At 45.0% G+C, this 20638-nt stretch overlaps 1 protein-coding gene across 2 annotated transcripts in view; it reads left to right on the forward strand.

Annotated features, from left to right (window-relative positions):
• The window catches only part of ATL3 (atlastin GTPase 3), a 47342-nt gene continuing 29436 nt past the window's right edge, over positions 2733 to 20638 (forward strand). Inside the window, exons 1-5 of one of the 2 annotated variants that reach the window (XM_021082904.1) lie at positions 2733 to 3013; positions 16129 to 16343; positions 16486 to 16629; positions 18544 to 18648; positions 19129 to 19179. In XM_021082904.1, coding sequence (XP_020938563.1) covers positions 2935 to 3013; positions 16129 to 16343; positions 16486 to 16629; positions 18544 to 18648; positions 19129 to 19179 — 594 coding nt within the window. In that variant the 5' untranslated portion in view covers positions 2733 to 2934. Of the gene's footprint in view, positions 3014 to 3045; positions 3360 to 16128; positions 16344 to 16485; positions 16630 to 18543; positions 18649 to 19128; positions 19180 to 20638 lie in introns of those variants that run through there. The other variant, XM_013994185.2, reaches the window with a different exon arrangement.

Genomic DNA, 20638 nt, shown 5'->3' on the forward strand with positions numbered 1-20638 from the left:
GTGTGCTATACCCACAGTTAAATATGTTTGTATCTTGCCTTGACAGCAATTCTAGAAATTTTGTCGAAGTGTTAGACAGCTGTGCTGTTGGCTCTGCTGTTGCTGCAATAACAATAACAAAGCAGCTGATGGGTCTTGAGCTTTTATGGTGTGACCATGTTGAGGGCCTGATAGTTAATAACACCCTACGAATTGGGGTTGACTATTTTCTTTTTATAAACTAGGACACCCCATATTATACAAGAGCAAAATAAGGTATTTAAATGACATCCAGGGATGCCAGCAGTCCAGTCTGTTCCTTCGTAGTGCCAGACTATTGCTTACACATGGATCCTGCGAGTAGTCAGTAGGAGAGGAGACTGAGCTGTACCCCAGCACAGTCCGTGAGTGATAATTATTGACTTGGCTGTTTACGCCACAGGCTGTGAGTCTCTGGAGGACAAGAATGTTCCTTATGCATTGTTGCAGCATTACTGCCTAGCACTGTGCCTGGCACATAACAAACACCCTATTTTTGGAAAGCTTTGGAACCTGAGTCACAGTGGATGCTACTGCAGAAAACAATTTTTGCTATTTCTGTGCTTTGCTACATACTTCAGTATCTTGAATATTTATGACTTTGTTTTGCTTTTCCGGAAGGAACAAGATTACCTATTTTTGAGCACTAACCTGGCATCAGTCATAATTGCCAAATGCTTACATCTCATTTAGCCTACAACAACACGATGACTTGAGTATTCAAATCATTTGGCAGATGATGAGTTCAAAGCGGTTAAGTAACTCACCCCTTTTCACAGCTGGTAAGCATCAGAGCTAGAATTCAGAGCCCTGTCAGTCTGACCACAAAGCCAGTAGCCTTGACCATTCAAACATGTTTATAAGTCATCTACTTCTGGAAAACCCCAAGGAAACTCAGCCTCTGGTTATACTACATGACTCAATTCAGAATGAGATGACTGAAGGCAGTCTCTCATCAGTCTCATCAATATTTAGCATTTTGAATCTCCACTGTTTTTTTTCTTTCTTTCTTTTTTTTTTTTGTTGTTCTGTTTGCCATTTCTTGGGCCGCTCCTGCGGCATATGGAGGTTCCCAGGCTAGGGGTCTAATTGGAGTTGTAGCCACCGGCCTACGCCTGAGCCACAGCAACGCAGGATCTGAGCCGTGTCTGTGACCTACACCACAGCTCATGGCAATGCCGGATCCTTAACCCGCTGAGCGAGGCCACGGATTGAACCTGCAACCTCATGGTTCCTAGTCGGATTCGTTAACCACTGCACCACGATGGGAACTCCAGAATCTCCACTGTATCTTTTGATGACCTTGGATATTTGAAAAGGAAACTACATGTTTTTCATTTACAGGGGTTGTTTTCTAAACTGTGACTAATCCTAAAGTCTATGTATAATTTGTATTGTGTTGCTCCAAGTGCCCCAAAACTTCTACAATGTATGAGGAAGGCTGATGTGCTAACACTGATTTTGATGATGCTATATTGAGAAAGATATAAGTCAGTATAAGGTGGTCATTTCCTGACAGGATGGATTTCAGTGGATCTCTATTGGGAGCCCTTAAAATAGAACAGGGTATGTTGCTCAAAAGCAAAAACTCAGTATTAAAGGAACAAAAAAGCAAGTAAGTGGTGTTAAGTGTAACACAAAACCTCTTTAATCATCCATTCAACAAACATTTGAGGTTGTACTATCGGCACGCCACTGGTGGGGGCACTGGATTTACAGTAGTGAATAATTACAAAAATTTCTGTTTGGAACTTATATTCTAGTGGGAAGAGACAACAAAAAGAAAAGTAAAACATAAGTTAGATGGAGAGAAGTCTTATGAAGACAGATGGGCAATGGGAATACACAATGGATGTTGCAGTAGTGACAAGTCATTGGCCTCTGGCTCCCCTCTCTTTCTGAGCATGCCACATAACGCCCTGGATTTTTTTGGGGGGGGGGCTGCACCAGGGGCGTATGGAAGTTCCCAAGTCAAATCTGAGCTACAGTTGCCAGCCTATACCACAGCCGCAGCAACACGAGATCTGAGCTGCGACTGTGACCTATACCACAGCTCATGGCAACAAGAGATCACTGACTCACTGAGCAAGGCCAGGGATTGAACACGCATCTTCATGGATACTAGTCGGGTTCGTTTCTGCTGAGCCACAACTTGACGTCCAATGCCCTGGATTTTTTGTCTCATTTTGCAAATCCTGCTTTCTGCATACCCAGTGTGAAATCCCTGTTCTGATGTTCACACCTAGTTTCTTGCCGACCAGATTAGGTCGAATTTAGACTCAAATCTAAAGCCTAGAGCAGGGTATTCAAATAATCCTGAGAGTTTGCAGAGAATCAGAAGGGGCAGGGAAAAGAAATCAAAACAGATCCTCTTTAGGAAAGATTAAGTGTATCTTTACCTTTTCACCCCTGGCCTCACAGCTCAAGGATTTGGCAGGGCCTAGAGGTAGCTGGAAGGAGGTTCTGGGTAAATTATAATAGTTATGGCAAGAGTGGCGATGGTGCGCTATCAGGCTTGGCCAGGAACGGGAATAGGTGGCGAAGCTGCTGATGGTGACAATGAAGTCACAGATTCCTCTCCTTGTGAAGTCAAAATCATTTAAAAAAACCAGTGATGGTCACGTCATCCAGAGTTGAGGTCTCCCTTCGGTCCTTGGGGCAGAGTGCCGCCTAACTATGGCCCCGGCCAGCATTAAACACCGAAACCATTTCAAACGCAGCTGGTAGGAGTTCTAAGACTGCTTTACCAAGGCCTCCGCCCAGGTCTGGCTGCAGGGCTAGGAGCCGGGCGGAGATCCTTGGCCGGCCCGCCCCTCCCCGCACGGCCCCATGGGAGTTGTAGTTCAGTCGTCGAAGGGCTGCAGTAAGCTCCGACCCGCTCTTCCGCTTCCTCCCCGCCCGGGATGAGTGAGCAGAATGCGGACCGCTGGCGGGTACCTAGAGAGTGTGAGACTACAATTCCCAACGGACCGCTGCTTCCAGCGCGCAGCCCCAGGTACCCGGCGGTGCGCTTCAGGCTTCCGCGCACGCGCACGCGCGTCGGGCGGTGGCGGGATTCGGCCGCGTGTGCTCTCCAGCCCCAGCCCGCCCTGCGCTCGCGGCTCTTTGGGCGGCCGGTCGAGTCCTGCCAGCCAGCGTTGTGGTTGCTCTCTCGCGGCTCTGCGCGCCCCTCCTTCTCCCCAGTTTCTTCTAGAGGCCAGGCCCCGCCCGTTTCCCGTCTCCAGGGCCTGGTTCGTTCCCGCCCCAGCCCGCCCCTCTCTGTGCCCCTGCTGCCTCTGCTGGAGGCGGAGGCTCCATGTTGTCCCCTCAGCGAGCGGTAGCGGCTGCATCGAGAGGAGCAGGTGAGGCGCCCAATTTTCCCTCCAAGCCCGCTCCGTGCCTCACCCGCCGCCCTCTCTGCTGTCGCTCCGAGGAGAGCGCAGGCTCCACCCGCCGCCCTTTGTCGTCCGGGATTGGACCGCGCGCCCCTCGGTGGGGTCCCTTGGCCCGCGAGTTCGGGTCCGGGGGCTGCTCTCTGGGCCGGGCAGGTCGGGCGCTGGCGGCTCCTTTTTCGGGCCCCGGCTGGGAGCGGCTGCCTTCGGGAGTAGGGCCCTGCGCCCGGGAGAGGCTGTTAGTGCTTCTCGGGGCTGCAGCTGCCCGTCTGGCTCCTCCTCTCCCCGCCTGGGGCAGCCCGAGGGCGGGTGGTCTCCGGGCGGCGTTCAGAGGCTTCGCCCGGCGGGCCACGCCCTGGGCCGAGCCGGGCGCCCTGGGCTGTTGCCCGTTCCCTGCCTGGCGCCTCGCAAGCTCGCTGGCCGGGAACCTTGGGCCGAGTGGTTCTGGCCGTGTTAATGGGCCCAGGGAGCGGGGAAGGTAGAGGCTTCATTGTTCAGCCTTTTCCAAAGCCCCGGGGAGGGCTTAGAGTGGGAAGCTTCATTTTTATCCTAACCACCTCGAGTTACTGGCAAGAAGTGTTAGGAAAGTCCATTTTCAACCCACACTTGTCTCCGTAAAGGAGATAGAAGAATGTGGCCTAAATGGATTTTTATTAAGTTCTTTTAGTACGCTTGGTACAGTGCCTTGTTCTTTTGCTTTCCTCAAGACATAGAAACTAGTAAAAGTATTAAATAAAAACCAAACAGTCACCATAAATTCATGGAAACGATGTCATCTATCATTTTTACCTGGCTTTACTCTTGCTTGCTGTGTGTGCTCTTGAAATGACCAGGAGTTTCACTTGCGAAATCTAAAGGCAACAAAAGAATAGAAGATTGTTTGAAGAATCTTAATAAATAGATACCAGCCTTCAAATTTGAATTTGAAGTTGGGAAGGAATGTTTTGAGAAAGGGGAAAAGAACTAACGGGTCAAAAACGTGGTTTCGCATTTGGGCTGGCTTTTAGAGAAGCAAAACCTATGTAGCTCTAGCTCTCTCTAAACCGCGACAAGTGTTAACATTATGTACTGAATAGTCCTGCTTTTTTTTTTTTTTTCCTCAAATCCTCACAGATTAGCTCATACTATAGAAATCTGTGTTGCTGCTTTAACACCTGTAAAGGAAACAGTTGGCTGAAAAGTCTCTCTGTAGGTAATGAAGCATTGCACTGGTAGAGCAGGTCGTTTTATTAGCTAAAGTTTTTCTCATTGGAGTAATCATAAAATTAAGAAAAGTTGGGAGTTCCCTTGTGGTGCAGTGGGTTAAGGAGCCCACGTTGTTACTACAGCTGTTTGGGTCACTGTAGTGGTCACTGCTGTGGAGTGGGTTCGATTCCTTGCCCAGGGAACTTACACATGCCGAGAGTGCTGCCAAAAGAAATGATAATAGAGGATAAACGTGGTAATGTGTACTAGCATAATTGTCTTAGTTTTCACAAAACAGGGGTTGTTCAGAATAGACCTTTTTAAAATTGGTTTTCTCTGGTGTAGCACATGCATTTTTCATTTTTATGATCCCTAAATCATAAAGGATATGCTGACACTATTTATTTATTTATTTATTTTTGGTCTTTTTGCTATTTCTTGGGCCACTCCCATGGCATATGGAGGTTCCCAGGCTAGGGGTCAAATCGGAGCTGTAGCCACCGGCCTACGCCAGAGCCACAGCAACGCAGGATCCGAGCTGCGTCTGCAGCCTACACCACAGCTCACGGCAACGCCGGATCCTTAACCCACTGAGCAAGGGCAGGGACTGAACCCGCAACCTCGTGGTTCCTAGTCGGATTCGTTAACCACTGCGCCACAACGGGAACTCCGACACTAATTATTTAAAATGAGCTAGGGAGTTCCCGGTGTGGCTGAGCGGAAATGAATCCAAGTAAGAACCATGAGGTTGCGGGTTTGATCTCTTGCCTCGCTCAGTGGGTTAAGGATCCGGTGTTGCCTTGGGTTGTGGTGTAGGTTGAAGATGCGGTTCAGATCTGCTGTGGATGTGGCTGTGGCGTAGGCTGGCAGCTGTAGCTCCGATTAGACCCCTAGCCTGGGAATCTCCATATGCTGTGGGTGTGTCCCTAAAAAGCAAATAAAATAAAATGAACTGGTAGAGAATAGTAAGAAGCAAGAAATATAAAGTCCTTTATCTTCCCTATTCCCCAGTGGTAGTTATTACTCGCAGTTCAATCATGTATTCTTCTAAGATTTCTGTGAAGTACCTTAGGGAACCTTAGGTTGTGTTAACTTGTTTGAGAACTGGTTTAAAATTTACCTGTAATGACTTGGCATGACTAGGCATGCTTGCTAAAGTTTCTGTGGCCTTGGGTATTGGCTATTGAGAAATTTGTTCAAATAATACAACTTTAGTTTAAAGTTATAGTCTGAATTTTTACACATATTTCTGACTTATCTTTGAGATTCTAGGAATATATATATATATATATATATATAAAATTTTTTTTTTTTTTTTTTTTGGTCTTTTTGCCCTTTTCTTGGGCCGCTCCCGCGGCATATGGAGGTTCCCAGGCGAGGGGTCCAATCAGAGCTGTAGCTGCTGGCCTATGCCAGAGCCGCAGCAACGTGTGATTGGAGCTGCGTCTGCAACCTACACCACAGCTCACGGCAATGCCAGATCCTTAACCCACTGAGCAAGGCCAGGGACCGAACCCGCAACCTCATGGTTCCTAGTCAGATTCGTCAACCACTGTGCCACGTTGAAAACTCCTCTAGGAATGTATTCTTTAAAAGAAAGATGAAGAGGGGAAATCTTTTTGTTACTGTAGAGCTGTGGTTCTCAGGCTTGCTGCACATTACAATAATCTGGGGTTGGAGTTCCTGCTGGGGTACAGTGGTTTAAGAATCTGACTCCTCCTGCTAAGGTCACTGCGGAGGCGCAGGTTTGATCCCAGGCCTGGAGCAGTTGGTTAAAGGATCCATCCTTTCCACAGTTGCTGCTTAGGTCACAGCTGTGGCTTAGATTCAATCCCTGGCCAGGGAACTTCCATATGCCACCAGTGTGGCCTTAAAACAAAACAGGAGTTCCTGTCGTGGTGCAGAGGAAATTAATCCGACTAGGAACCATGAAGTTGTGGGTTTCGATCCCTTTCCTCCCTCAGAGGGTTAAGTAAGGGTCTGGCGTTGTCGAGAGCTGTGGTGTAGGTCCAAGGCATGGCTCGGATCCTGCAGATCCTGACTTGCTATGGCTGTGGTGTAGGCTGGCAGCTGTAGCTCCGATTTGACCCCTAGCCTGGGAACCTCCATATGTCTCGGGTGCAGCCCTAAAAAGCAAAAAAAAAAAAAAAAAAACCCAAAAAACAAAACACCCTCAGGTAACCAGATTGGTTTTCGTTATTTATAGGGAAGAGCCGAACAAGATGAATATTGAATTCATTCTATTAAAAACGTAGGAGTTCCTGTTGTGGCTCAGCAGGTTAAGAACCTGACTGGTATCCATGAGGATGCAGGTTCGATCCCTGACCTCACTCAGTGGGTTAAGGATCTGGCATTGCTGTGAGTAGTGTAGGTCACAGATACGGCTCGGATCCTGAGTTGCTATGGTTATGGTATGGGCCTGCAGCTACAGCTCCAATTCGACCCCTAGCTGGGGAACTTCCTTATGTGAAACTTGCATATGCTGTGGGTGCAGCCCTAAAAAACAAAAACCATGTATTTCCTTGTGGTATATAGACTAGTATCTTTTTTAGATTCAGCCTGGTCTCTGCATTTCTGACTGTATAATACTGTTTAGTCATATTGATCTTCATAAATCTAAGAAACACTCCAAAAAAAAATTTTTTTTTGAAACACTCCAAAATTCTTAATTGACAAAGAAAACGTGGTTTGGTTCAGCATTCTGTGCTGAAGTACAAAGATTTTCTACAACAAATAAATTGGGAAAAAGCTTCCTCTTAAAACTTTTAATTAAATAGAATGTAATTTCTCCTACTATTCTGAGTTGCATTTAGTATTTTCACTGAAACAACCTTAAAAATATTGTATCTAGGCGTTCCCGTCGTGGTGCAGCAGAAACGAATCCAGCTAGGAACCATGAGGTTGCGGGTTCAATCCTTGGCCTCGCTCAGTGGGTTAAGGATCCTGCATTGTCGTGAGCTGTGGTGTAGGTGGCAGATGTGGCTTGGATCTGGTGTTGCTGTTGCTGTGCTGTGGTTGTGGCATAGGCTGGCGGCTGTAGCTCTGATTAGACCCCTATCCTGGGAACCTCCATGTGTCATGGGTGTGGCCCTAAAGACAAAAAGACCAAAAAAGAAAAGCTTTTTCCTACCATCAACCGAAAAGGAACCACACCCAGCAGTTCTAGAGTTGGCTGAGGGCTTTAGTGTACTTAACCATCACGTATGCTGATGTGTTTTCTCTGGCCTTGTCTGCGGATTAGGGACTTTAAGAAAGTCAAGACTGCCAGCAAGAACAGGGCATGAAAATGTTATGTTTCCGTTTTGGGGTGTGTTGCTTTTGCCCTTTAGAGAATGTGGTATTTCAAAAAGAGAGTGGAAAACTCAGGTCATAACTTTACCCTGAGTCATGCACTCTACTCAGTGAAATGTTTCTGTAACTGTAGTTATGATGTGCTTTTCAGAACTCTCTGGACCGTAAGGATGAGTACTGGGGCTGGCTCCACCCCAGTGGTTTTTAACCTAGGGTGATTTTTGTCCTCACATGTCGATGTCCGGAGACGTTTATGGGTCTCACAGTCACAGGGGAGTGCTCTTGGTATCTAGTGGGTAGAGGCCAGAAATACTGCTAAATACCCTGCAATGAATGGGACAGCTCCCCACAATATCCAGCCCAATGTATCTGCGGTGCTGAGTTAGAAACCCTGGTCCCAACTGTCGAACGGAGTTCCGTTGTGCCTCAGTGGTAATGAACCTGGCTAGAATCCATGAAGACGAAGGTTCAATCCCTGGCCTCACTCAGTGGGTTAAGGATCTGGTGTTGCCGTAAGCTGTGGTGTTAAGTCGCAAATGCAGCTTGGATCCGGTGTTGTTGTGGTATAGGCTGTCAGCTATACTCTGATTCAACCCCTAGCCCGGGAACTTCTAGATGCAGCGCATGCCGCCCTAAAAAGACAAAATCAGAACAAAACCAAAACCCAAAACCGTCGAATTGATCAACTAAATTCTGCCTGAATTATCTGAAATAGCAATTGTAATTGCTTCCCATTAATTTCATTGAATTTATCATTGAGGAGCATTTAAACTTTTTCCCCTATAATGCTTTTTCTGATAGAACTTCTTAAAGTTTGTTTTCCATAGGACCAGAAAGCCAATTATGATTCAGTAGTCTCTTTTTTTCTTTTTTTTTTTGGTGAGCCCGCGGCATGTGGAAATTCTTGAGCCAGGGATTGAACCCAAGCCACAGCTGTAACCAGAGCCACAGCATTGACAATGCCAGATCCTTAACCTGCTGAGCCACAGGGAAACTCCTTATCTACTTTTATTTAGCCTATGCAGCTACTTTTTTATCTTCAGCCCTCTAAAAATTCAGAAGTACTTCTAGGAAGAAAGTGCTGTAATTTGTACAGATCTCTACAATTTTTTTCCCTATCATTAATTTCGCATGTTAGTCTTTTAACCATTCTTTTTGGGTTGTCTTTGTTTTGGTACAAAGCTAGTCCACTGAATCCAGTTATATGACTATTTGAATAGGCATTCTTAAACCTTTTGGTTAGTCTGGATTGAGGTGTGTTGTGTCAGAAACAAAGGGTTAGAGTTCCTGCTGTGGCACAAGGGGATTGGCAGCTCAGAGATGATTCCCTGGCCCAGGAGCTCCCTATGCCTTGGGGCAGCTAAAAAAGAAAAAAGTAAAGTATAAATCAGTACTTTAAAGTAATTAGATGGAGAGTTCCCTTCATGGCTCAGCGGAAACGAATCTGACTAGTATCCATGTGGATGCGGGTTTGATCCCTGACCTGGGTCAGTGGGTTAAAGATCTGGTGTGTCAGTGAGCTGTGGTGTAGGTCAAAGATACCGCTCGGATCCTGCATTGCTGTGCCCGTGGCTGTGGCCAGCAGCTGTAGCTTCAATTCCACCCCTAGGTTGGAAATTGCCATATGCTGCAGGTGTGGCTCTAAAAGGCAAAAAAAAAAAAAAAAAAAAAAGTAATTAGGAAAAAGATTGTAGCTTACACGTAAACTATTAGACTCCTCTTTATGCAAATATTTTCAACATTCTCTACATACTTTGAAATGATGGCTGATATAGTAGAACTATGAGCTATTTACAGCAAAAATCAGAATTGGCAGTAGGATATGCTATTTCTACCACTCACTTTTTTTGGGGGGGGGTCTTTTTAGGGCCGAGGCATAAGGAGGCTCCCAGGCTAGGGGTTCAATCGGAGCTGTTGCTGTTGGCCTGTGTCGTAGCAACTTGTGATCCTAGCTGCGTCTTTGATCCACACCACAGCTCACGGAAACGGCGGATCCTTAACCCACTGAGCAAGGCCAGGGATTGAACCAGTGTCCTCACGGATGCTGGTCGGGTTCGTTAACCACTGAGCCAAGATGGGAGCTCCAACCCTTTTTAAAACATAGGTTATAAGTTCACTTAAATATATATGGGTGATAGATGTGACCATGGTGAGGCCATATCTTTGTGTATGTATAAAAATGTCACATCTGTTATTCATATAAGTGAACCCAATATAGCATTAACTCTTCATATAAAAGAACAATAGTTGTTCATCTAAGTGAGCATTACTCTTGTCTCAGAACACATATCTAGATCTTGGAAAATGGAGAGGTAGGTAAGTTTGCTACTTAAAGGTTTTTCTAGTTTTTCTATTCCTTTAGGTTAAATCTCTAGAGTATACTCTAGAGTATAAGATTCCTGAGAAGAGGGAGTGATTTCACTGCAAATTGGGGGATCCCTCCCCCTAAAAAAATTCCCCAAACAAAACCCCAGTTCTTTTGTGGGGTCCTTACTGGGCAAGTTGCTTTAATGTTTTTATCATCATCAACTTTGATCTGTTCTTTAACTAGGCCTATACAGTTTAAATTAAGCCAAGGCATGAATTGGTTATCTAGCAAGTTTGGCCAATTTAGATACTCAGGAAATTTTCAATTGTTCAAGAGACATTGAATTTTAGAGCTAGAAAATAACTTTATGGAGTTCCTGTTGTGGCTTAGTGGTAAGGAACCCAACTAATATCTATGAGGACGTGGGTTTGATCCCTGGCCCTGCTCAGTGGGTTAAGATCTGGCATTGCCGTGAGCTGTGGTGTAGGCCAGCAGATGCAGCTGCAATTCGATTTCTACCCTGGGAACTTTTGTATGCTGCAGGTATGGCCCTAAAAAAGCAAAAAAAAAAAAAAAAAGAAAAGAAAAGAATTTTACCCAACTGCCTGATTTTGTAGAAGAAAGTGAAACACAGAGAAAATGATTTACTCATGCTGTTAACAGTACAAAACCCGGGCCCGGAAGCCTGGTCTTTCCAGATAGTTAGGGAAGGGCTTTTTCCTTGTACTTACTGCCTCACTAGCATAGCAGCCTTTGCCAAAAACAGGAGTTTAAGTCACAAGGAAAAAATGGAAGTGTTTGATGGTGTTTTGCAAATAGGAAGATGGTCAGGGAAGATGTGGAGGCTGAAAGGTGGAAATTTGAGAGAAGTGGAGTAGCTGAGAGGAGCCACTTTGATGGTACTTAGACTTATATTAGTGCAGAAAGGGTTGCTAGAGGTTAAACCTTGACTCATCTTATTGTTGAGACTGAAGACAACATGCCCAGGATCACACAGCTTGTTAGTGGTAGAACTGGAACAGGAACTTGTCGCCTGACTCTTACACCCATATATTTCTACATCATGCTCCTGAGAGTGAGCTGATGGTGGAATAGCCAGGTGATTCTGCCCCTTAGGCATTGTACATTTCAACCTAAGTGCAGGTTAGAAATGAACGTAGTTGCGTCCCCAACATAGAGGGTGTAGTGAAATGATAGGAATAAAGAGCTCATTCAGGGGGTGGGTGGGAATTGGGGAGGGCTGAAGCAGAGCATTGGTGTGTTATCACAGGAGTTTGGAAAGGAGAACCAGTGAAAGGGGATATTAAAGAGGCTAGAAGAAAAATAAATAAAAAACAAGGAAAAAAAAAAAAAAGAGGCTCGAAGAGAGCTAGGAGTGTGCACTGTTGCTGGGTCCGAAGTTTTAGAAGTGGTTGGTGGTTGTGTTTGGTCACAAGTGCAGGGTCGAATGAGGATCAAGAAAAGCCTATTGGAGAACAGACTTGTGGTTGCCAGGAGGGAAGGGGAGGGAGTGGGATGGACTGGGAATTTGGGGTTAATAGATGCAAACTACAGCTTTTGGAATGGATAAACAATGGGATCCTGCTGTATAGCTCTGGGAACTATGTCTGGTCACTTGTGATGCGGCATGATAATGTGAGAAAAAAGAATGCATCCATGTATGTGTGACGGGGTCACCTTGCGGTGTAGCAGAAAATTGACAGAACGCTGTAAATCAGCTATAATGGAAAAAATAAAAATCATTATATATATAAAAAAAGAAAACTTCATTCCTGTATAGGAGTCAAGAGAAAAATTAAAAAAGAAAAGAAAAGCCTGTTGGATTTGGCAAGAGAGGTCATTGATGAACCAGAGAATGGTTTCCAACAGAGACTGAGAGGAAAATCAGATTGCAAGGTAATAAGAAGGGAGTGGGCAGATAAACGGAAGAAGACCTACCTTTGAGGAGTCTGACAGTGAGGGAAAGGAGACTGGGGGGAGGAAGGAGAAGAAACGGACTTTTTTTTTCTTTTTCTTTTTTTAGGGCTGCACCTGCAGCACGTGGAAGTTCCCAGGCTAGGGGTCAAATCGGAGCTGCATCTTCTGGCCTATACCACAGCTGCAACAATGTGGGTTCTGAGCCACAGCTGCGATCTGCACCACAGCTTGCCGCAGTGCCAGATCCTTAGCCCACTGAGCGAGACCAGGGATCGAACCTGCCTCCTGAATGCTAGTCAGGTTCTTAACCTCTTGAGCCACAACGGGAACTCTTTCACTGATTTTTATTGAGGTTGTTTACATGGACTTTCAGGTTTACCCTTCATGATACTAGGAAGCGGATAGTCTGTGGTAGGCGCTGTGGCTGAATATGACCGTTTCTCTGCTCCCCGTGAGTTCCCAGTCTGGGTGATAAATCATAATTACAACGTGATAATGTTTTAAGGAGTGGCGTGATCGTATGCACAAGGTTTTAGTGGAAATAGGAAAGTGGGTTCCCTTTATTGAGCCCCTGATATGTGTCATTCTCAGTGCTTTGAGATGGGTTTTTAGGTTTATAAATAAATGGAGCTTCAAAAGGTTAGAAATTTTATCCACAGTCACACTGTGACTAAGTGGTGGAGTTTGTGTATTCTGCAAATATTTATTGGGTGTCTACTCTCTGCACTGTTGTGGTTCTTGGGAGATACAGCATTGAACAAAAGAGACAAAAATATCTGCTTTTGTGGAGCTTACATTCTAGAGGGGGGAAGTATTCAAGCCCTGCCCTGTCTCGATGGCTCTTTGGTGGTGTACCATGTAAAGTGATGGGCTCAGAGAGGATGAGGTGAGGGATCAAGACGGAGGGGAGGGTAAAGGGAGTCCTGAAGGATGAGCAAGTATTGCTGGGAGTCAGCGGAAGAAGCATTTCAGGTGGTGGGAGGAAATGGTTGATAGGCTGGACGTTTGAAATTTTGGAATTAAGATAGGATAGGACCTGAATCCAAACTTTCTCCCCTGGAGGAAAACTCAGTAGCAATAAATTTCCTGGGAGGAAGAGGAGAATAAAGAATGAGAGGCACTGAGGCAGTAGGGAGAATGGTAAAAGTCTTTGACGTATAGGGTGGAGATTGTAGCTTTGAGCCGTCAATGCACAAAATGTTTTTGATGGTTTTTTATGTAGTGGCTGTCGCGGTACGTTTTTGTACAGTAATGAAGGCGTTCAGGCCTAAGGGACGAGGTGACATTGTCACAGCCTCACTTGAGGATGTTGGCTTGCCCGATCAACCGAACAGGCAAGAGAGGCTGGAAGGTGGCATGGCTAAAGGAAAGGGCCCTAAGGTTTGGATTAAGGGATCTAAGGGACTGGGGAATCTGAGATGTGAGGATACATCTGCAAAGGACAGTGACATGGTATCTAGAAAGGGGTGAGGAGAAATAGTTTTTACTTGGATAATCAGTAAAGTAGTCCTGTTGTCTTAGGAAGTGAGAGATGAGAATGGTGTGGTGGAAAGAGAGCAGCTCTATTTGCTTAAATAGAATTGTTGGTGATGTGACACAGTTCAAAATGATTTTTCCCTTATGTGGACCCAAACCAAAGGAACAAGGTCTTTTAAAATCTGATGTGTCTAGCATACTGTTGAAGAGAAAGGCAGGATCACCCCAGCTCCTCCAACTAGCCTGGTTCTTTTTCTTTTTGCTGTGCTATATAGATAGAGGAAGAGATGAGTGATGGCTTTATCTTTTTTTTTTTTTTTTTGGTTTTTTAGGGCCACACCTATGGCATATGGAAGTTCCTGGGCTAGGGTTTGAATCAGCTGCAGCTGCTGGTCTATGCCACACCCATAGCAAAGCGGGGTCTGAGCCACGACTGCGACCTACACCTCAGCTCTTGGCAATGCCAGATCCCTTTAACCTTCTGAGTGAGGCCATGGATCGAACCTGCATCCTTATGATACCAGTCCATTCTTAACCCGCTGAGCCACAGCAGGAACTCCTCTCTCTCTCTTTTTCTTTTTTGTTGTTGTTGTTGTTGTTGTTATTGTTGCTATTTCTTGGGCCGCTCCCGCGGCATATGGAGGTTCCCAGGCTAGGGGTCGAATCCGGGCTGTAGCCACCGGCCTACGCCAGAGCCACAGCAACGCGGGATCCGAGCCGCGTCTGCAACCTACAGCACAGCTCACGGCAACGCCGGATCGTTAACCCACTGAGCAAGGGCAGGGACCGAACCCGCAACCTCATGGTTCCTAGTCGGATTCGTTAACCACTGCGCCACGACGGGAACTCCCTCTTTTTCTTTTTTAAACTGTTCTCAGTGGTCGTCACCTTTTCTCGCAGTGCAGTTCACTGTGGACAACTGCATGCATTTTTGTCATTGGATTATCTCTCTCGTTTGTAGCTCCAGGTATCCTTATCTTCCATGCCTTTTGCCCTGACAATACCACCTGCATCCTTAGGGTCTTAGCCTTCTACTATTTTATAGGACATATCATTCCTTCTTTTCACAGTTGTTTATTATGAGCCTGCTCTATGTCAGTACATTCACATTGAAATAGATGAAATTGAAAGAGCCAGTGTCATGAGCTTAATCGTGAAGTCCTGGGGGACTGATGTTTTGGTTACTAGCTTTGGCTATATCGCATAGAGCCTCCGAAGAAGTGACTTAGACAAGGTAGACATGGTTCCTTGTCGTGAAAGTGAGCCAGTATGGCAGTTCTGCTGCCTGAAGTCCTCAGCCCTTCCTGTCTTGTTGCTCCAGTACTCCTAGGGTGTTGCCCTCATGTGCCTGGTCCAGGGTGACGTGCTCCCACTTCTGCATCTAGCTAGCAGGAAGGGGGAAGATGCGTGATCTGGAAGTTGCTGTATCATTTCCAGTCAGAACTTAGTCACATGGCGATGCCCTCCAGATGGAATTGGGTTGGAGATGTGTTTCTTCTGAGCGGTTTTATGCCCAGCTAAAAATCTATTTCCGGAGCAGAAGGAGAAAATGAACATTGAGGGGAGTAACCAGCCATCTCAGGGACTTTGGTACTGCTTTGAGTATTGCACAGTGCTTAACCCCGTGGCTTATCCTTGAGGCTGGAATAAGTTGTTCTCATTTGTTTTTTTATGTGAAAGACTGAACCTCTTCAGGCCACTTGTTGTTATGGCAATAAGAAGAACCCTAAGAGATTATTCACAGAAATAGTTCTTTTTTATCCAGGCAGTAATGGGTAGGAAGAGTATGAGTGTATATTTATTACTATGATAGCATAATATTTAATCTATATTTGTAACTCGTTTTCCAGGAGTTCCCGTTGTGGCTCAGTGGTTAACGAATCCAACTAGGAGCCATGAAGTTGTGGGTTTGATCCCTGACCTCCCTCAGGGATTAAGGATCTGATGTTGCCATGAGCTGTGGTGTAGGTCGTAGATGTGGCTCGGATCTGTGGCTGTGGTGTAGGCTGGCAGCTGCAGCTCTGATTCCACCCCTAGCCTGGGAACTTCCAGATGCCATGGGTGTGGCCCTAAAAAGGCAAAAAAAAAAAAAAAAAAAAATTAGCCATTCCGATGGGCGGGCCGTGGTATCTCATTATGGTTTTAATTTACATTTCTTTGTAACTGATGTATGGAAACACCTTTTCATGATTATTGATTATTTGGATATCCTTTTTTATGAAGGGCTTGTTCATAGTCAGTTGCCCATTACTGTTTTTAAAGTTTGAGTGATTCCAGTTGTCTCTTTCTTAGGGATTTCTATGATTCTGGATATGAGTTCTTTGGGCTTAGATGTGAATATTTTCTCCTAGCCCGTGGCTTGCATTTTTACTCCCTTAGCGATGTCTTTTAATGAATGAAAATTCTTAATTTTAATGACGTCGACTTTGTTATTTTTTCTCTTTTCTGGTGAGTGCTTCTGTGTTCTGTTTAAGAAGTTTTTTACTCTTCCCATGTTAAAAAATACATATTTTAAAAATATTTGAAAATAATTTTTTTTTTTTTTCCTGTGCAACACCATAGGTGATGCCATGGAGGGTGGAAAGCCTGGTCCCGTGCAGGTTGTTATGGTTCAGAAAGACCAACATTCCTTTGAGCTAGAAGAGAAAGCCTTGGCCAGCATCCTCTTACAGGACCACATCCGAGACCTTGATGTGGTGGTGGTTTCGGTGGCTGGTGCCTTCCGAAAGGGCAAGTCCTTCTTTCTGGACTTTATGCTGCGATACTTATATTTCCAGGTAAGGTGGAAATTATTTCCCCTCAAATTAGAAAGTGAGCCTTTTACGTCCAAAAGAGCTAAAATAAATTCATGAATTATCCTTGATGTGTAAAGTTACTCAAAATTTAAGATCTAATGGAAATTTCCGGTTTTTCCTGCAGAAGGAAGGTGGCCATTCAAATTGGTTGGGTGACCCCGAAGAACCGTTAACAGGGTTTTCATGGAGAGGGGGCTCTGACCCAGAAACCACTGGGATTCAGATCTGGAATGAAGTGTTCACTGTGGAGAAGCCAGGCGGGAAGAAGGTAAGGCAGGAAAAGACTCACGCATTAACCAGCACAGCGAAATGAGAACTTGAGTGTGTCGTCTGATAATCTAATTAGGAAATGATTTTTATTGGAATGATAGAAGTGCACGGTTTTAAAATAATGTATGAATGTAATTTATTATTTTTTTTTTGTTTTTGGTTTTTTTTTTTTGTCTTTTTGCTATTTCTTTGGGCCGCTCCCACGGCATATGGAGGTTCCCAGGCTAGGGGTCGAATCGGAGCTGTAGCCACTGGCCTACGCCAGAGCCACAGCAACGTGGGATCCGAGCCGCGTCTGCAACCTACACCACAGCTCACGGCAACGCCGGATCGTTAACCCGCTGAGCGAGGCCAGGGATCGAACCCGCAACCTCATGGTTCCTAGTTGGATTCGTTAACCACTGCGCCACGACGGGAACTCCTGAACGTAATTTAAACGGACATGATAATATAAGGCTTCTAACAGAAAACAGCTGTCAGATGCCCTTGCCCTCCCTCTCTCATTTTCACAGCACTCTCAACGGTTTCAGATGCTACTTCTTTTTTTTTTTTTGTCTTTTTCTGGGGCCGCTTCCACACCATATGGAGGTTCCCAGGCTAGGGTGCAAATTGGAGCTGTAGCTGCCAGCCTACACCACAGCCACAGCAACGGCAGATCTGAGCCGCGTCTGTGACCTATACCACAGCTCACGGCAATGCTGGATCCTTAACCCACTGAGTGAGTCAGGGATTGAACTAGAATCCTCGTGGTTCTTAGTTGGATTCATTAACCACTGAGCCACGATGGGAACTCCGTCAAGTAGTATTTTTTAAATTTCTTTTTCAACAACAAAAACATCTAAATCAAGGCTTGGAACGTGAACTCATTGGCTTCAACATTTGGCTGTTTTGACTGTCACTGTGATTTTTTTCCCCCTCTTTTCATACTGCTCTGTATACCTCTCTTTTGTATCATCTCCTGAGGTCAGAGCAGATAATCTCCAGCAAGGTTTTCTGGCTGGAAAACAAGTCACCTAGGGGAGTTCCCATTGTGGCTCAGCAGGTTAAGAACCCAACTAGTATCCATGAGGATGCAGGTTTGATCCCTAGCCTTACTCAGTGGGTTAAGGATCCGGTGTTACCATGAGCCATAGTGTAGGTTGCAGACATGGCTTGGATATGGTATTGCTGAGGCTGTGGTGTAGGCCCGCAGGTGTAGTTCTGATTTAGCCCCTAGCCTGGGAACTTCCATATGCTCCAGGTGCGGCCCTAAGAAAGAAAAAAGAAAAAAAAAAAGGTATCTAAATACATATATGTATTGAAAAAAATATGCATGTGTGTAAATCCGCACAGTTCAAATCTGTGTTGTTTAAGGGTCAATTGTAATTGTACTTTTCTGATATAACCTGTGGGCAGGTGCTTAATCTTTTTTTTTTTTTTTTTTTTTGCATACAATATTTTGTTTTTATTTATTTGTTTTTTATAATGCTTTTTATTTTTTCCATTATAGCTGGTTTACAGTGTTCTGTCAATTTTCTACTGCACAGCAGGGTGACTCAGTCACACATACATGTATACATTCTTTTTTCTGACATTATCATGCTCCATCACAAGTGACCTGACATAGTTCCCTGTGCCTTAATCCTTATTTAAATGTTATCTGTACTTTCTTTTTCTTTCTTTCTTTTTTTTTTTTTTTTGTGGGAATCCGAGCCGTATCTGCGACCAACCCCACAGCTCCTGGCAATGCCGGATCCTTAACCCACTGAGTGAGGTCAGGGATTGAGCCCGTGTCTTCATGGATTCTAGTCAGGTTCTGAACCATGGAGCCACAAAGGGGACTCCCTGTTACCTGTCCTTTTCAATTTCTGCGTGCATTTTCTTTCTTTTCACTTTAATGTGTTTTGTTTGTGTTTTCTCTTTTTTTTTGCAGGTTGCAGTTGTTCTGATGGACACCCAGGGTGCATTTGACAGCCAGTCCACTGTGAAAGACTGTGCTACCATCTTTGCTCTAAGCACCATGACTAGTTCTGTTCAGGTAAAGCCCCTTGATTAGGAAAAAAAATTTTATAGAAGGAATATGATAAAGAGAATGCGTGTAGTTTCAGTTGTCAGAATTTCTGTGATGACATATAAGTGTTCTTTTTTGACTACAGATAAAAGTTAAGCTCTTATAAGCTCAAGAGCAAACTCAAACTATTTTTCCACTTTGGTCATAAATACATATTGTGTATGTCAAGAAAAGTCTGAAAAGTGAAAGTTGAAATTATATCAGTTACCTCATATAGGAAATGTGTATTTGGTAAAAATAATTTGAAACTCTTTTAAACTGTAAAGGTAGAATTACGTGATTTCAGCCTTTCCAAGAGACAGATAATACTCCTGTTTAAACAGACCTCCTGTTTGAATATGCAGACCTTTAATTGTACAAAGTTTCTTTCTGTTCAGTGCTCTAGGCTTATTAGGGATTCATTTGAAGTCAGCTAGAGTGGTACCAATCTGGATTTTTGTTTTCTAGATTTATAATTTGTCTCAGAACATTCAGGAAGATGATCTTCAACAGCTACAGGTATATGTTCCTCATAAGAATGTCATCATGTCATTTAAGAGTTTTAAGACTGAGGTGCATTTAACAGCTGAGTAGTCTCACCAAAGGATTGAACTATGGAGGAGGTTTGGGTTCATGGTAATCGTACACTCTGCGTATCTGTTGCTGGACTGGTCAGGGAAGGCCTTACTGCCTTGAGCAGGGAACCCAGGAAAGCAGGTGGGTAAGCCCTGCAGATAGGGGAGGGCTGGGCAAGTGGTGCAGGGGAGGGAGCAGAAGGAAGAAGGACCCTGGGGGGCAGCGCGCTTGGTGGGATCTAGAAACAGCAAGGAGATCAGGGGTTGGGTTGGAGGGTGAGACCCGAGGAGGCCAGGTGTTGAAGTTGGAAGTCTGGGGATGCTCTGCCTTTGTAAGGACTCGGGCTTTTCCTCTGGGTGAGGTGGGAGCCTTGTTTTGATCGGAGGAGTGGTATTATTTGACATACTACAAAAGGCTCAATATGTTGTGTTTAGAATAGATTTTAGAGGCACAAGAGTGAGACTGGCTATGAAGCTATTGCAATAAATCAGGTGAGGTTAAATTCGTATTTATAAAATGCATGGGATCATGAGCCTGGAAAATAGGATGTGCTTATTAATAACAGCTAGCCATTAATTCTTAAACCTGTTACTACGACTGCCTTGTCTTCTCCATAGCAGCAGTTCTTTTTTTTTTTTTTTTTTTAATTTTATTTTTTTTTTTTTTTGGTCTTTTTGCTATTTCTTGGTCTTGGGCCGCTCCCGCGGCATATGGAGATTCCCAGGCTAGGGGTCCAATCGGAGCTGTAGCCACCGGCCTACACCAGAGCCACAGCAACGCGGGATCCGAGCCGCGTCTGCAACCTACAGCACAGCTCACGGCAACGCCGGATCGTTAGCCCACTGAGCAAGGGCAGGGACCGAACCCACAACCTCATGGTTCCTAGTTGGATTCGTTAACCAATGCGCCACGACGGGAACTCCATAGCAGCAGTTCTTAAATATTTTTCCTGTAAAATCCTCTTCATTGAATATTCCAGAGTTGGATCCAATCTGGCATGGTTCTCATTCCACTCTTCCCACTGACATTCAGGAAACACTTCAGAATACGTGAGAGTGAGGGCGTCATTTATCATAGAGATTACCTTGAATCAGTTCTAATATATATTCTTTTTTATTTTTTTGTCTTTTTTCGAGGGCGGCACCCGAGGCATGTGGAGGTCCCAAGGCTAGGGGTCGAATGTAGGCCGGCCTACACCATAGCCACACCAGATCCGAGCCGCGTCTTCGACCTACACCACAGCTCACCGCAGTGCCGGATCCTCAACCCTCAGAGTGAGGCCAGGGATCAAACCCGCGTCCTCATGGACACTAGTCTGGTTTGTTCATCACTGAGCCACGACAAGAACTCCTATACTCCTTTTTTAAGAATCAGAGAAAATAATTTCCAAACTTTGACTCTT

This window comes from Sus scrofa, chromosome 2 (genome assembly GCF_000003025.6).
Source record: "Sus scrofa isolate TJ Tabasco breed Duroc chromosome 2, Sscrofa11.1, whole genome shotgun sequence".
NCBI lineage: Eukaryota > Metazoa > Chordata > Mammalia > Artiodactyla > Suidae > Sus > Sus scrofa.